General features: G+C 44.1%; 1 protein-coding gene across 1 annotated transcript in view; it reads left to right on the top strand.

Moving 5' to 3' along the window:
* Positions 1-17,656, top strand: part of LOC126484822 (protein dead ringer-like) — a 473,583-nt gene that overhangs the window by 179,107 nt on the left and 276,820 nt on the right. The window contains exon 4 of the mRNA XM_050108418.1: positions 12,194-12,266. Within this exon, the coding sequence (XP_049964375.1) occupies positions 12,194-12,266 (73 nt within the window). The remainder of the gene's footprint in view (positions 1-12,193; positions 12,267-17,656) is intronic.

Genomic DNA, 17,656 nt, shown 5'->3' with positions numbered 1-17,656 from the left:
TAGTCCCATACTCGGGGAATGGGTGCAGGAGGAGCATATGCAGGAATCCTGCACCGCCACTGGTGGCAACATCCTATTGAAGGTGGTTTACCGTCAACTTCCTCTTACCTGTTATGAAGCTTCGAATGTGGGTGACTGTGGTGAGTGCTTGTACAGTGTGAGTTTACGTTTATGTTGCTATGGATGAAGGGAAGGGAGAGGATGGAGCCCGGTGCTGCCACATAGTCTATTCCTCTCGAAAAGCGCCAAGGCGACCGCCGAGCTTAACGTCCTCATCTGAGGGACTGATCACCGTCAACAGTGTCACGTGTCCCCACTTCGCGAGACACTGAAGAGTGGTTTGGAATTTAATCCACGACATTGGTGCAAAGACTGGTGATCAGAAACGTTTACGCCAGCACCTCTCCTCTCCTTTCCCGGCCCGCCAAATACTGGCAGGGAAAAATTTCATTCACCACCAGGATTCGAACCGGCTTACCTCCGAGTCGAGTGCCGCCGCACAGGCGTACATTAGCGACCTCGTCATTCGTGCATATACACTCCGATATTTGTACTTTACTTTCTGACTGTGGATAGTTACAACGTAGTTAACTGTTTGAACATAAACACGTGCGAAGCTAGACAGCATTAACTCAAATATGAAGCTACTCAGAAGCAAATTAAAGTAATGGTAACAAAAACATGTATTTTGTTTATATTTCCGGTGAATGCTCTAAAAGACAGACCTTTTTAGACGCAGCATATATGTAGGAAAAAGAGCAGGAAATTTGTATCATAGCAAGTTGTATGGTCTCCTCTGGCTCACTCCCCCCCCCCCCCCCCCTTACCGTTCAGACGCGCCCCTTGTTTACAGCGTGTAGGTGCGCGCTCCTTTTCTTCAGAAGAACACGCCGCGCTCCCTGAGTAGTCTGTAGTCTCTCGGCTACCCTCCGCCGTTCTCGTTCCAATTTTTTGTCGCTCTCCGCCATATGGAGCCGGCGAGGTGATCCATCACGGCAGGGCCGGCGCCCCGCCCCCGCGGCCAAATAAAGTTTTCTCGGATTTTTGGTTAATGGCTCGCGATTAATTCTGGCCGGCGATCGCCGTTAGCGTCCGGCCGCAGCTGGCCAGGTTCCCTCCGCTGTTCTCTGCTGTGCAGCGCGTGTGCGAAGAAGTGCGCGGAGCGTCTACCTCTGCGCCCGCGGCTGAGTGATTGCTCTCCTTGGGTTTTACAGCTCCATCGCCCGCCTTAATAACGCCCACAACTTCCGCGCGAGACGCAGACAGACCCCACCTGACACACTTCTGCGCAGCTGCTCATTCGCCGCCGCCTCTGAGCGCCGTGAATTCAGACGCCTCTGACACGGCGAGCAGTTGTGGCGGATTTCCTGCCCGTCAGACAGAGACATTGCTCGTAGTCAGAAGTTTGTTGAGCCAGAACAAGAGCGACACTGAAATAGTGGGCGAACCTTTCTCCACTTGTGATGTATACATACACTGCTCTGTCATTCGTGTGGCTATATTAATACTTAGCAGTTCCTTGCTACTGTAGATTTTTATTCGACGCGAAACTTGGTTCGTCGGACACCGGCTAAAGAGGGTACCTAAGATAATTTTATGCTACAATGTTAGTTTTTGTATTTAATTTTGTTTGATAATTGATGCTGAGCTCTCCGTTTTCTTTCGTTGTTAATACGTTTTATTACATTCCTGTTCGTCTTCCTTAACATTATTGCAGCCTGACTTTCAGGTTGCCGTCGATTAAGTGAATACTGGAATGAATATCAGCTTCTGACAAATAGCCATAATTTTGTGCGCAGTGACGTTTTCCAACAGACTTCTGCGGCCCACGCGACTTATTATCCCTTGCCATTCCTTTCATTTCAGAGTAGCACTTAACCCATAAATCTCAATTATTTGTTCTATACGAGACGTAATTATACCGTTTTGTCGCTGAAAAACGTCAATGCGTGACCACAACACTAATGATGATATTCCTTTTCACCGTATTCACTCTTCAATGCGACGCATTTTTCTCGAAAACGGACGACTCGGCAGAGAATTTGGTTGTTGAAGTGCGTTTTGGCTGTTCAGGAACGTTCCACATCCAGATTATGTCTGCGTCATTCTGAAATGCTGGCCACGCAATGCTTTCTTTATTCGAGGAAATACGTTGGATACGATGCCAGGAGAAGACAAATTCGATAGCCCAAAGAAGCAGCCTACATGCCTCTGGCATGTGCAGAATGAGCTGGGGAATTATCGTGGAGCATAAATACCCTTGTAAAGTTTCCCGTAACTATATGAGAGATTACCCCTTACAATCTGTTAGTACCAGACCGCGGCAGTCCCATAAACACTCATCACCACCTTGCCTCATAATGATTGATTGATTCTTCGATTTTTTCAGCGGCGGTGAACCCACTGTTGGTTTACTCCTTTGTCTGTGTCATGCTGATAGGCCCAGCTCTTGTTCGTGATGAAGAGGCGACCGAAGCAGTCGTTTGGATTAGCCTAATACACCTACAACTTATCCACTGCTGCCTCAGGTGGGAGGGTTTTTAAAATTACATTTACTTGCTTTTGGCAAATGACCATCTTCAGGGAGAAATTGGGCGTTGTATGAAATGTACATTATCTGTTTCACGGGAAACCTCGTTAGTGGGAAAAGCACATAATCACCTACAAAAGAAAACCATTTACACAATCAGGATTTTATAAAATCTTACGTGGGGAATGTGGGAATTTATGTGAAAGGTAACAGGTAATTGTTTCTCCATCAGAGAAGCAAGCGGGAATTTCGAATTCTCATTTAGTACACATCTTCATAATAACAATCATGACACTAGCAGCACTGGGGAATCTTTGGATGTACTGCATAAACTGGAGGAGGGTAGATTTTAGGGCGCTCTGGGGAAAACCGAATGTATCTTTAGGCTGGTTTTTGAAGGCGCTATAAATCTCAATGGAAAAGCTGACCACAGATATAAGAGTTTCCTACATTGTTTTAGGCATTTGCTGTAATGTGCTATAGGTACACACTTTTAGCTTTCAAAACCTCCGATTTGACGTACACTGTTCACTCAAGATTACGCTCTAATTCTGCATTAACATAAATGAGTAATGTTGTAACATGCGCCAATATTTTTTTAAGACGTGTCACTTTTTCCGTGCTACCATACCTCCCCTCTTCAATTGAATTTCTAAGAAGGTGATATTTCAATCACTTCAAGTTTCGTTCAAATATTTACACAACATTTTAAAATTTTGCAAATACAAATTTTTAAAATCCCTTACACTGTTTGAGAAACAATTCACAGCAATGTTGCGCTATTCAATAGACGAGTTAAAATGCTCAATTTACACATAAATCATGAAAGCACAGTAAGACAGATTGTTTGTCATAGTTTAACAGTTTAGAAGTTGCTTAAGAATAACTTGCTTGTTTTGATAAGATTGAATACCGATCCACATTGAGGAGTAACAGAAATATGACAGCCATTAATCACAAACAGCGTTGTACGTGAGACTCCAAATTAAATTTCTGTAACAAGGAGTTTCCGCAAAACAGAATTACATGTAACAAAATGTGCTCACCATCTTCTTTCTATGCCGATCCTTAGCTGTGTAGTAAATTCTGGAAATTCATATTCTACAAACCAAGGCATCAGAAATGGGAAACGTTGACTCTGAAGAAACGAGTCCGTGACCACGACGACCGAGGGAAGCGGTAATTCTTCAAGTATCGTAAGCCTCCTTTTCATAATTAAGGAATAACATTAGGAATCGGACGTCAGTCCTCGACGAACAAACATTGAGAGGTGGAGAGAGAGAGAGAGAGAGAGAGAGAGAGAGAGAGAGAGAGAGAGATAATTGTACGGTTAAATCCCATCGGTGAGTGGCTACGCTGAGTCTGGTGGGACGCCAGCGAGCCTGTCGCTATGACACAAAATACAGAGAAGTTTAATGAGGGCCAGGGATGGATACCACCACCACACGCATGATGATTCTATGTGCCTAGAATTTATTTCCAGACTACCCTGGGTGTCGTAATATGACATCGGATTTTGTATGAATGTGAAACTTAACAGACTGCAGATTTATTGAACATGCAATTATTCTGCTAATACATTTTTGTTGGAGTGTTATTTCCCAAGACCAGGAAGGGTTTGTGCGAGATAAACGAAAGTTGGCAGGCGTGTTTCAAGATCTCAAAGACAATTGTTCAAATGTCATGCCAATCGCTTAACACTGGCGCCAGTAGTGGCATTATGAGGATGCAAATCAGGTTTGCTTTAAATACGCACTGCAGCGGTCGTGGGAGTAATTTACCTTCGAGACTGGACGTGGTCAGTTGATGTTAGTCAAAAATACCTTTAAGGTGGTGCCATTGTCAACACCTCACTGAGTTTGAACCAGGTCGTCTAGTGGGCCTACAATAAGCTGGGTATTTCTTCCGCGGTATTGTAGACAGTCTTGGCAGTAATATAGACACTGTGCATGATTGCTGGCAGCGGCGGTCGCGACAAGGCACGCAAGAAGACCGGGTTCCGGACGGCTACTTGACACTACTGGTAGGAAAGACCGTGTTCGGCGTACGGTTCTGGCGCACCGTACCGCATCTGTCAGCAGCAATTCAAGCAGTAGTCGGCACCACAGCGACACAATTACAAACCAGTTACTTCAAGGACAGCTCTGAGCCAGACACCCTGTACTCGTATTGTGCATTCCACTGACCCCAAACCACCGCCCTTTTCCGACTTCTTCAGTGGAGTCAAGCGAGAGCTCTTTGGTGGGCGGATTGGAAATCTGTCGTATTTTCTGATGAAAGCTAATTCTGCCTCGGTGCCAGTGATGGATGTATGTTTATTATAAGGAGGTCAGGTGAGCGCCTGCAACCAACCTGTCTGCAGTGTTAAGACACACTGGAGTTAGCCCAGGAGTTGTGGTCTGGGTTGCGATTTCGTACAACACCAGGAGCACTCTTGTGGTCATCCCAAACACCCTGGCTGCACATCTATACCTCAGCCTGGTGATTCCACCTGTCGTGCTGGCATTCACCAACAGAATTCGGGAGGGGGTGTTTTCCAACAGCACAACGCTCGCCCACGTAACGCTGTTGTACCCCAGCATTATCTACAGAGTGTCGACACGTTGCCTTTGCCTGAACGATCACCAGGTCTGTCCAATAGCGCCCATATGAGACTTCGTCGGTTGACAACTCTAATGTCATCCACAGCGAGCTTTAACTGTCACTGTATTGACCGACAAAGTGCAAGAGGGTGCAGAGCTGCATCCCACAGACTTAAATCCGACAGCAGTACGACACAATGCATGCCCGTTTGCATGCTTGCGTTCAGTTCAAATGGCTCTGAGCACTATGGGACTTAACTTCTGAGGTCATCAGTCCCCTACACTTAGAACTACTTAAACCTAACTAACCTAAGGACATCACACACATCCATGTCCGAGGCAGGATTCGAACCTGCGAACGTAGCAGCAGCGCGGTTCCGGACTGAAGTGCCTAGAACCGCTCGGCCACAACGGCCGGCCCTTGCGTTCAGTGTTCTGGCGGTTATACCGGTTATTAATGTAGCGGCATTTCACATTTGCAGTGGTAGTCGGGACTTGGATGGGTGACCATCCAGGCCGCCATGCGCTGTTGCCATTTTTCGGGGTGCACTCAGCCTCGTGATACCAATTGAGGAGCTACTCGACCGAATAGTAGCGGCTTCGGTCATCAATACCATCGTAACGACCGGTAGAGCGGTGTGCTGACCCCACGCGCCTCCTATCCGCATCCTCCACCGAGGATGACACGGCGGTCGGATGGTCCCGGTGGGCCACTCGTGGCCTGAAGACAGAGTGCTTTTTTTATCTCGAGCTTACGTTAACCTGTGGTCCTGCAGTGTTATCTAAATGTTACCAAGATAAAGGTATTCCCGAAATTTAATTACCCGACACTGATTATACCGGGTGATCAAAAAGTCAGTATACTTTTGAAAACTTAATAAACGACGGAATAATGTGGATAGAGAGGTAAAAACTGACACAAATGCTTGGAATGACTTGGAGTTTTATTAGAATACCAAAAAAATAGTTCACAAAGTGTCCGACAGATGGCGCTGGCGCCGGCCGGAGTGGCCGAGCGGTTAAAGGCGCTACAGTCTGGAACCGCACGACCGCTACGGTCGCAGGTTCGAATCCTGCCTCGGGCATGGATGTGTGTGATGTCCTTAGGGTAGTTAGGTTTAAGTAGTTCTAAGTTCTAGGGGACTTATGACCACAGCAGTTGAGTCCCATAGTGCTCAGAGCCATTTTTTGATGGCGCTGGACAGCAAAACGTCAGTAACTGCCACCGTGACGGGTGAGAGGTACGACGATATGTTATAGAATCGCATCATCCCCAGCCTGGCTGATAAACACCTGCTGGAATGTACGATGTTTATGCAGGATGGCGCTCCACAGCATATTGCTAGTTTGGTGATGATCGCGTGCTCAGCCGCCACTGTCGTCATGCTTTGCCTCCCAGGTCCCCAAACCTCAGTCCGTGCGATTATTGGCTTCGGGGTTACCTGAAGTCGCAAGTGTATCGTGATCGACTGACATCTCTAGGGATGCTGAAAAACAACATCCGACGCCAATGCCTCACCATAACTCCGGACATGCTTTACAATGTTGTTCACAACATTATTCCTCGACTACAGCTATTGTTGAAGAATGATTGTGGACATATTGAGCATTTCCTGTAAAGAACATCATCTTTGCTTTGTCTTACTTTGTTATGCTAAGTATTGCTATTCTGATCAGATGAAGCGCCATCTGTTGGACATCTTTTGAACTTTTGTATTTTTTTTGGTTCTAATAAAACCCCATGTCATTCCAAGCATGTGTGTCAATTTGTACCTCTCTTTCTACATTATTCCGTGATTTATTCAGTTTTCAAATTTATACTGACTTTTTGATCACCCAGTATATTGGTGCTGGGATTTTTTTTTTTTTTTCAAGTCAGTGTACGTTTTCAAATATTTGACAGTGACAGGCGGAAACTGCAGTAGCACAATAAAAATAGTTGCGGCCTGGAGTCGAAAATGACGTCATTTAAAAAGACGTGATATGATTTTGTAGCACTGCGTGCCGACCCGCTTGCCACAGAGTCGGCCTGCTCGCGGGTGGTTCGAAGTGACTTCACATAGCCGAGAGGGAGCGGCTTCACGCCCCGGCGGGTGTGCCACGGCAGCGTCAGCGCCCGCGTGCTAATCGCCCGTGCTTGCTCTGCCTCCCCCGCGCCACGCACCGCCTCCACGCCCGTATCGTGCCCGCCATGTCCGCGGCCTGCACATCAAACCGTGAAGTCTCGCCCCGCCGTGGAATTGCGCACTCATTACGGCACGCTCGGTGCGAGCGCAGTAGAACACGCTCTCTGATGTGCGGTTCCGCACCGGCCTCACAGGTGATAGAGGGCGACCCCGGCCGCCTTTCTGTCCGCTGCACCGGCGGCGCGGCGCAGCGGGCGGCGCAAAAATCGGATCAGCTTTCATGTCCGTGGCGGGCGGGCACCGCTGCGTGTCTGTGTGTCGGTGGTTGTGCGTCTGTCTGTGGAAGGGGGAAAGGGAGATGGAAAGGGGGTGGAGAGTGTCAGGAGGTGGAGGGACGGAATATTTTGTGTGGAAGAGAGAATAAAACTGATATGCAAAACCTGACAGAAATATTTTGTGTACGTGGTGTTAAACAGTTTTAAAAAAATTTAGGAACTGTGTCTTGTAACAAACAGCTGTACTTGTTTTTATTGGGTTGGTGCACGAGATGGTAGCATCTCTGTTTCGCATGTTGGTATTCCGGTTCTGCGGTGTGAAGTTGATCTGTTATTCTGCACAACGGATTAATCTGAGATGTATCCTTTACTCTGTGGCTCCTGCAAGATGCAATTTCCACCCCCACACTACTACAGAAGTCAGACAGACGCTCCTAACGTTCTAAAGAGAAATGCCTGAAAAACTTTCAGCAATAAATATCTTCTGGAGTCGTCCGCTGTAAGGAAATGACACAAAAATTCACAAAATTTCTTACGTAACTAGTGGGATACTTGGGTACTGGAGTAGTAATAGTGTAAGAAAAAAATGAAACTAACGAATGTCATTATTTTGCAAAAATTCTGAGAAATCACAATGGCACTTTCAGTAATGAATTGAACAAGTTATATCCTGGTTTTTTTCGGAATGTGAAGTTACCTCTCAAGGATAGGATTCGCTAATGAAATTTCTATACGAAGTTTAAGATGGTTGTTGAGTTGGCAGAATGGCTGAAAGGCACGCCTACTCAACTTGAATAATTATCCATTAGAATGTTGCTAGGTACGGTCGAGGCTGTCGCGTGTGAAATGCAGTGAAGTGTACTGTTGTGGAGGAAATATGGGGCTCGCAATAGCTGTAGCGCACAATACCGTAAGCTGTGATGACTGCTGTCTGCGCTGCTCGCTGCTGACAAATAAGATAATTCTCCTTCTATCTGGATCGACCTTCGCCAATCAAACTCACCCTATGCCTTGATCAAGTCAAGGATTCCTATTCGCCCCTAATCTAACTGTTGGCGTGGTACATCGGTCAGATAACCAGTCCACCGCGATGCCACTCAAAATTCGCTCACAGGCGTTTAACTATAACTCTGTCCGTTCACACCGCACAATAAGTGTGTCAGCCAACACAGTGAACAACGCTTAATCGCAAGGACACAATATAGAGTAGCACTTTGATTCGCTCTCGACAGAGGTCTCTCCCAGTGAAGTACTGAGGAGAGACTTTTTCCTCGCTCCAAGAGCAACAACAGAACGGCCTCTCCATGCCAGACGTGAAGAGGTATATCTTTCGGTCTCTTCCATTATTCCTTCAGCTCAAGGCGTCAGAAATATCATCTGCCAATCAGCATTGCTCTTCTAAAACAGGAGAATGATGTTTCGTTTAAGGCGACCAATCCAGAAACCTGTAGCATTGGCGTTTACTGTCTCCCTGTGAAAATCTCTGAAACTGCGTGCTGTGTGTAAAGAATGTGTAGGCTGGCCGCTCCCACACAATGTAGCGGAATTTGCTTTTAAGCCGAACACGGGGTTTTTCCCCCATTCACTCGGGCCCACGCTGTCTGCTACACAGGCGGTCATCAGCCGACATAGGCTGGGTCGTCCTCTGAAGGGACCGGCATCCCGTTGTGCAGTTTCTCTCCCAAACTAAAAGCTTCTGTGACCGTCGTGTCTGGAATGCATGTGTGTACGCCAGCCTCGAGTATTTCAACCACAGTGCGCTTACTTGTTAATTGCATATCGTTTAAATGAATTCATACAACATTGACTTTATCTTATCGAGTTTGGGTTCGAATGAAGCGTCTTGATGTGCGGAATATGATTGTGAGGGCGGAATATGTAAGCAATGAAGGTCAGGAGACCACGACGTCTTACACGGTTGCTAGGGGTTTACTTATCGATTGCAATTTGTTATTTGTAGTTAACTGTTGCTATATCAGTTTACATATTGTCATACAGATATAGTGACTGAGCCTGTGGACGCTAGAAAATGGAGTACCAAGCGGAGAAATCGGGATTTCCAACAATATTCTTCTGCTTGAGTTCGGTAGAGGGGTGATAGCAGCGGAGACAACCGGAAACATTTTCGCCCTGTACAGTCATAATGCCATGGACAAAGCACCACAAGATAATGGTTTTTCCCGTTTTAAGGAGGATCGTTTTGACATTAGTGACTCTCAAAGTTCAGGAAGGCCTTCGGAGTTTGATGAAGATCGTTTAAACGCATTAATCCACAATGATCCACGCCAAAGTAGTCGAACTGGTGAACTCTATAGATATTCGTACTCTGTGAAGCTTTGCACATGTCAAACAAGTCTACATCTTGAACGCATTAGACATATGAACAGTCTCCCAAACATGCGCAGGGTCCTCAGTTTTTTTATGTGGATCGTACTGTCTCAAAGAAATGGAAAACGGCTCCAGTTCCCCACTTCTAACGTTTACGGTAGGTTTCCCACTGTTATAAACCAAGTGCTGAAACTGGACGTTCATTTTAAAGTATTCACAACTGGAAGTATTCTGTGTTCTACTAGCAACTCTTACGGCAATTGGCTCAAAAGAACTGTTCTCTACCATCAGTCGGATCTCATTGAACCTGCTTGTAGTCGTCTGGATAGAGAACGACAAGTTCTTGAAAATGAAATAGATACAATCTCCTCGTAGACAACTGTTGTTCATTCACATAGTTTCAAAGCAGAATACCCCCTTATGAAATAAAGACTTAAAAGACAATCGGCGGCTAGGCGTATAGACGACACACATTCAGCAAACACCGAGTTTTCAGATATACCGATGCGTGTTATTCAAAATTAATTCTATCTAATTTATTTCCATCACATTTCATATGGAGGTATTTTGAGTTGCACTTTCTTGTCTACATTTATTTCTCTGGCTCCAGAACGCAGTTCTCTCTCTCTCTCTCTCTCTCTCTCTCTCTCTCTCTCTCTCTCTCGGTGTGTGTGTGTGTGTGTGTGTGTGTGTGTGTGTGTGTGTGTGTGTGTGTGTGTCGCACAGTCTTCTCGTTGTTTTGTTCGAAGGTGTCAAACAAACATTCGAAGCTTGCTTTTATCTTTTTATGTCTGTCAGTTTCAGAGAACAGTTCGCCCTGAAGCAGACGAGTGTCTGAAAGTGAAAGATCTCTCTCTGCAGACTTTCCCAGAAATTCAAAACTTAACTTCTTCCATCTATTCGACGATTACTCATGTTTTGAGTCGACGAGAAATTTGTTAAGGATTTGTATATGACGCTTTTGCATTCCTTTTCTGGCTACGTTTTGGCTCAAGAAATATCTAGGAGTGAGTTTTGAGATAAGGATAGCAAATTGGCTTTGCAAGTGCATGCAAACCGCTAGAGCCGCATGACGTGAAGGTATTACATTGCTGTCTTTTTGACATCTTTATGGTACCGTAACAAATGGGAAGTCCCACACTGAAATCAGCTGTCGTGTCACAACCTCAGCAGTATCCTTTCGAACGAGCTCGGTGCGGGTTTTCCGAAGCAAGGAGCAGTGTTGTCATTTGCGGAAAACGGACAACAAATATAATAGCTGGTCTGAGTAGGTTTTGGCAAGTGTTCGTCAGTTTTCGGTAGCTGTCGATTTCCATATACTTCATTCACTAGAAACTGTAAAATTACTTTTACTTCGATAAAAGGGTAAGCCCTTCTGTTGTTATTTTGAAATAAGGTATAACTGCATAAAACCTTTACTTTAAGATCTGTATTGGATTACATGCAGAAAAAAAGATTTATAACCAGAACGAAATGCAGCAAGAGATTTTCTACGGCCTACAGTTCAAGATGTTGAGAAAAGTGTCGGGTAGCGTAGGTTTTTAAATTAAAAATTGTGTTTTTTGATTCGCAGCCGGCCGGAGTGGCCGTGCGGTTCTAGGTGATACAGTCTGGAACCGCGTGACCGCTACGGTCGCAGGTTCGAATCCTGCCTCGGGCATGGATGTGTGTGATGTCCTTAGGTTAGTTAGGTTTAAGTAGTCCTAAGCTCTAGGGGTCTGATGACCACAGCAGTTAAGTCCCATAGTGCTCAGAGCCATTTGAATTTTTGTGATTCGCAAACAGTCGAAAGTAGAAGATTATAAAAACGGCTGGTTAAAAAACTTTTGACCTGTGGCCTACTGAACCTGACAAAACGTATTAATCTTGGGGGCTGACGTCTTTCTGTAAGACAGATCTGGAAGCTTCTTCATAAAGTTTTTGCAGAAATTTTAAGTGCCAGTATATTTTCTCTGTTAAATCCGTGAGGCAACAATAAATTTTCTGCCAAATCGTAACCCAACTTTTCAAAATCAATGTTATCAAGTGGCATTAACCTGGAATCTTAAATCTCTCACGAGTGCTACAAGTATTTCTTCATAACGTTCTTCAAATGTTGATTTGAAAAACCCAATCTGCAGTATTATTATTGTCTGTTGATTTTCTACAATGATTTTAATCACCTTTGCACTGTAGTTCTAGGAACATTTAAACCATCGTCAGCAGCCTCTTCAGTCATTTCGCCTTCCAAAATCGTTTAACCCGCTCGCTCGAACAGCAAATTTCCATTCCCGCTGAGTTACAATGGTTAGCAAAAAAGCGCATAAGCTTCTTACGGAGCAGTTTTGTGAAATAATCTCTTTTATGTTGCAGTTGTACGAGATCAACAACGACCCTAGAAGAAAAGAGTTCCTAGATGATTTGTTCAGCTTCATGCAGAGGCGAGGTAGGTGACATCACTCATTTTCTGGAGTTCCAATTCCTCATGAACGGCTACCGAACGCAGTGGCGCCATCACCTCTACACCGGACGTCAGCGGACGCGCTACCGGCTTGCCACTACCTGAATTATAGCGACGTTATCACGCCTATCGATTGCTGCTCGCGCGGACAATGGATCATTACTGTTGAATGTTCAGCAGCAGCAGATAGCATTCTGGTTGCCGCATCCTTCCGTTGCTATTCGGTTTTCTATTCAGCGCCATCATTGTTCATTCTCCTCATTTTTTTATACCTCTCTGCTCTTTCCCCTGTGTAATTCGATTCTGGTGTCACAACACGGTATTGTACGCAGGGCAATCTCACAATGAGTTTCGGAGAGACATGACTTATTACGCCTATTGAGTTACATACCACGCTTCTATCAGTCACTGTATTACGCATCTCCACACTTTCTCTGGGGGGAGGGGGGGGGGGGGGGGGAACAAACAAACACTCTTCTACTGGTGGGCAGTTGAGCTTGTGGGTGGATTAATTCCTTTTTTTCTTGTGCGAAGTCCGCCAGATCGTTAACAGGCTGACGTCAACAAGCAGCTGATTGAATCTCCGGCTGCAGGAATGATTGGTAAATGTTTACGTTAGCTTGCGAGGCCAATCACGTGAGGAGGCACATTTAGAGAGGAATCGTGCGCACTCAGGGGCTGTTTGCGCAACCTAATAAGTCAGCGTTCGTTGGAAATAATGTTGACATCGGCTATCCGGGCGGCGGCCGTGGGCAGTTGGTAATGTCTTGGGCAAACAGAAACCCGCCGAGCCGCGCCCGAGCGGAGCGAGCTGCCGCGGCACAGGTAGCTGCGCTGCCAGGGCACTTCCTGGCTCTCTACCAGTTACTTCGGCCCTCCTTTCACTCCGCACCGACTAGTTATACGTCCGCGATTACTGCAGGAAAGCTTTTCGAAGAGTATTTTAGTTCATCTTTTGAGTATCTCTCAAAGTTAAATGATCACAGTTGTCATTAATCTAATTTTCTTTTTACATTATATTATCGTGAATCGTCTGTTTTCAACTGCCCTACTCTTTTTACTTCTTCTTGTCCGAAGAATTTAAATATTTTTAAATTTTGCCTCTCTCTTTCTTCCTTCCTTCCTTCCTTTCTTCCTTCCTTCCTTCCTTCCTCCTGAACTCCTTTCTTCTTTCTCGGTCATCTAGACTGACCCTCTATTCTCACCTGGGCCCACAGCATCGTATGTGCCACGTAAGGACAGTATTACACTATCTTATGAGACCAAAGACGCTGCTGTCTTTGATTATATTGTTTATTACTCTAGGCTTATTTCAGCGCGATTGCAGTCTTCAGGTTATCTGTGAAAAATACATAGAATTATGGTTTGCCATATATATCAGATACAGAGTCCATATGACATCTATGTCTCACAATCAGTTGCTGTCACACTATTGTATAAGCTTGCTCCTTTAATGCATACCAGGGATCATGTTACCAAGAAATTAAAAGTAACTACAGGAAACCATGCATTTAAGGAAACGTCATAAAATGTCACAAACGTCGCGCACCACAATACTATGTGGCATAACGATGCCATAAAAAGCACTAAGATTAAATTGCAGATGGGTGTAGAATCTTATAAAAACGAATCACATAAGCAATTCAATACAGCTGACAAGGACAAAGAAATGACCTAGAGAATACCAAAGAAGCGAACGGCCTGTAACCATGCAACATCGCTGACTCAAGTGTCAACACAGCTGCCACAAGACGTCATTATGAAATAAACTTTCATAATTCAACAACTATAAAAATAACTGCTCCAACAAAAAAGTTTAACATGTACTACCTCGCCAACAGCATCAGAGGGGCAAACGTACACAATAGTGTGACAGCAAGTGATACATAGATTTCATATGGATATCAACACCACCTGATGTAGGTAGCAAAACGCAATTTTACCATACGTTACATTAATACTTAAAAATTTAAAATACTGTACCAAACTATGTACTTTTCACAGATAACCTGAAGATGGCTATCACGTATAAATATGCCTGTAGTAATAATCAGTATACTCAAACACAGCAGCGTCTTTGGCCTCATAACTCCGCATAATATAACGACTCTGAATTCAGTTTCACAAAACGCAACTTTTATAAATTCTGATGGTGGACAGTATTCGTATTGGTGAAACCAGCAGCATTCAACATCTCTAGAGGGGAGCGCTTCTTGTTATCGACTCCAGGAATTTCATAAAGAAAGAGACAAATGAACTGGATCCCGCCATTTGATGATGATCTCTTCATTTGTTATGTATCCATTGTTTTTTTGCGCATCTAGTATTAGCTATCATTAACAGAAGACGCAATTATGACTTATGCTGCCTACTGGTGAGTTTTCATGCAATTTCGAAGAAAGTGTATTGTTGCAACACTATGATGGTAGTTACTACTGTATTGTGTGTTGTCCTCGTGTGAAACTCGTGATATACAAGTATATTCTGTCATAAACTTCTGTACAAAAGTCTAGACAATGTGTAAATAGGCACAATATATTTTGTTGTGTATGCAGGGAATATACAGGGGAAAGCCAAAGGCATAATCTTACTCCCGTAGTTAAAAAGGCTTAGGAGTTGTATTTTGACTGCAGAGTTGGGGACCAAGATAAGCCTTTTGCTCCTCACATTTGTTGTGGTACATTGCAGGTAACCTGCGTAAGTAACTACTGTGTTCCCGAGCATAAGTACATTTCATAGCACCAATGGTGTGGCTAAAACAGAGGGATCCTGATACCGACTGCTATTCTTGCCTAAGTGTAAGGGTATTCTGCAAAACCAAAACATGCTATTCAATACTCAGACCTGCCCTCAGCCATGTGGCCAGTTCCTCGTGATGCTCCTCCACAATCAATATCACTTCATCGAATTACGCAGCCAGAACATAACGGCCTCGGTAGGGACTTGAATCTGATGCAGTCACAATCTAAGTTACAGACTTCGCGATTCAAAGATGAACTTTGCTCACTCAGATCTGAAAGGCTATTGACTGGTATGCGAGAAGGTTACACGATGTGCTGCTGCTTTTTGTGCGATTTAGACAGTCGTAATAATAAAGAACATCACGTACGTAAAGGGTGACCTAAGCGAAATGCCTGCTTTCCAGTGATTGTGTTTTATGAGCCGTTAGTAAAATCAAGAGGTACATCTCCCACCCTCGCATATTGAAACGGGGTTAATAAGGATTTTTATAAAATCGCTGGACAGAGAAGGGGAAACTTTACTCTGTTAACAAGAAAGGGGCTTATGAAACTATGCGTGACTTGTTCAGCTACTTGCACTGTGATATGTATAACTGGAAAATGTTTGCAGATCTGAAAGGCTATTGGCTGGTATGCGAGAAGGTTACACGATGTGCTGCTGCTTTTTGTGTGACTTCATGTAGGAACTCCAGAGTGTATATGAATCATTTTTCTCTTCCTCCGGCGAATTTGTGTACTGCAGTGACACAAATATTATGTTTGGAGGGCTATGACATGTTCACAGCCCTGAGGAAGAGAGACTCTTCGTTTATTTCTGGAAACTAACATTAAAGGCATTCCTCCTTCGTAACGGTAATAAATATCCATAAATTACAGTCAGAGACTCGGTTAACAAGAAAGGGGCTTATGAAACTATGCGTGACTTGTTCAGTTACTTGCACTGTGATATGTATAACTGTAAAATGTTTGCAGATCTGAAAGGCTATTGACTGGTATGCGAGAAGGTTACACGATGTGCTGCTGCTTTTTGTGCGATTTAGACAGTCGTAATAATAAAGAACATCACGTACGCAAAGGGTGACCTAAGCGAAATGCCTGCTTTCCAGTGATTGTGTTTTATGAGCCGTTAGTAAAATCAAGAGGTACATCTCCCACCCTCGCATATTGAAACGGGGTTAATATGGATTTCTATAAAAGCGCTGGACAGAGAAGGGGAAACTTTCGCACACCTGAGACAAAGTCTCCTAATATCAGCGGCGCAAAGATTAAAGAGGGACTACTTATTGGCCACCAAATGCGACAGGTTATGCAAGATACAGATTTCAACAAGTGTACGCAGTTTCTTAGAAATCACAAATCTGATGACGATAAAGAGATTGTGAATAACATGTTTCCCACATGTGATTTGTCATATGTCATTGAATTTACATTTCCTTCATTGCCATCGCGCCTTTTTCCCTCAGAATTAGGGGGATGCAAGTGATGAACACAGGGAATGTTTTCATTACGACTTTGTGGTAATTGAAAAGCGGTTTGTGGGGAGATGGAACTGCAAAATATTGTTGGTCTTTAGAAACACTGCAGTACATGAGTACAAAACAAAACGACCAAAATGTCGTTTCAAACAATCCTTGGGAGAAATATTTGTCTTTTCAAGGTTTCAAATTAATGTATTTTTCTTAAATAACAAAACTTCTACTTTTGGGAAATTGTATGTGGTAGGAAGTTTTCATTTTCAAATCCTTATTCCCATAACCATGACAGCTTGGAAAGCAAAATTGTATCCAGAGGGCAGACAAAATTTTAAAATGCGTTGTATAGTAGTAATAGGGATGCCGCACTCTGTCGATGTAGATTTACTGAAAAATGTGGCGATGTAAGTTAATTGTACGATGAGGCACTCAACTTTCCACCGGCTTTTCTAGCGAAGAGCATTCGAAGAACAGTGTAGGTGGGGAGACAGTAATAGTGCTTTCTTTTGATTTCGTCTAGCCATTTTACTACAGACTTTGACTACAGATTTCCCTTTCCGAGCGCAAGACTGTCGAACATCCTATCGGCGAACCGATGCTGTGAATAGGAATTAGCATTAATAGACGTACCAACATCCACGCCGTACGAAAAGTTTTTGGCGACTCAAGAAGTAAGTAGAAAACGCTGTCCATTCTTCGGTTCAACAGTGCATTGGCTGTATTACTTAGCCCTTACGTTTTGAGGGGCAGACAGTGCTTGAAGCCATAGACTTCGGTTGGTCGACGAAGTGAAGTACCACTGTGCTCCCCGAAATCTATATATATCACTACAACAAAGTTTCCTGCTGCGTTTTTCTGTTTGTAGGTGAAGGCTAATTATGATACGATTTTCATTACACAGACTGATTCACGAGAAAAGTTTTTGTATATAACCTATTACCAGTTGACCGACCGTAAATACTTCTGTTAGTACACTGGAAGTATGAATTGAAAAACGCCTTCAGTCACAAATTTTCGTGTTTTATTAACTACACGATGCATTTCGGAGCCTGTGGTTCCAACCTCAGGTCTAAGTTGTCTTAATATATGATTTATTTTTGTTCTTGAATGAGATGAGATGCATGTTCCTGTCATGAAAAGGTTTGATGTTACGTTATGAATT

This window comes from Schistocerca serialis, chromosome 6 (genome assembly GCF_023864345.2).
Source record: "Schistocerca serialis cubense isolate TAMUIC-IGC-003099 chromosome 6, iqSchSeri2.2, whole genome shotgun sequence".
Lineage (NCBI taxonomy): Eukaryota > Metazoa > Arthropoda > Insecta > Orthoptera > Acrididae > Schistocerca > Schistocerca serialis.
This window is presented reverse-complemented; position numbering and strand designations above follow the sequence as displayed.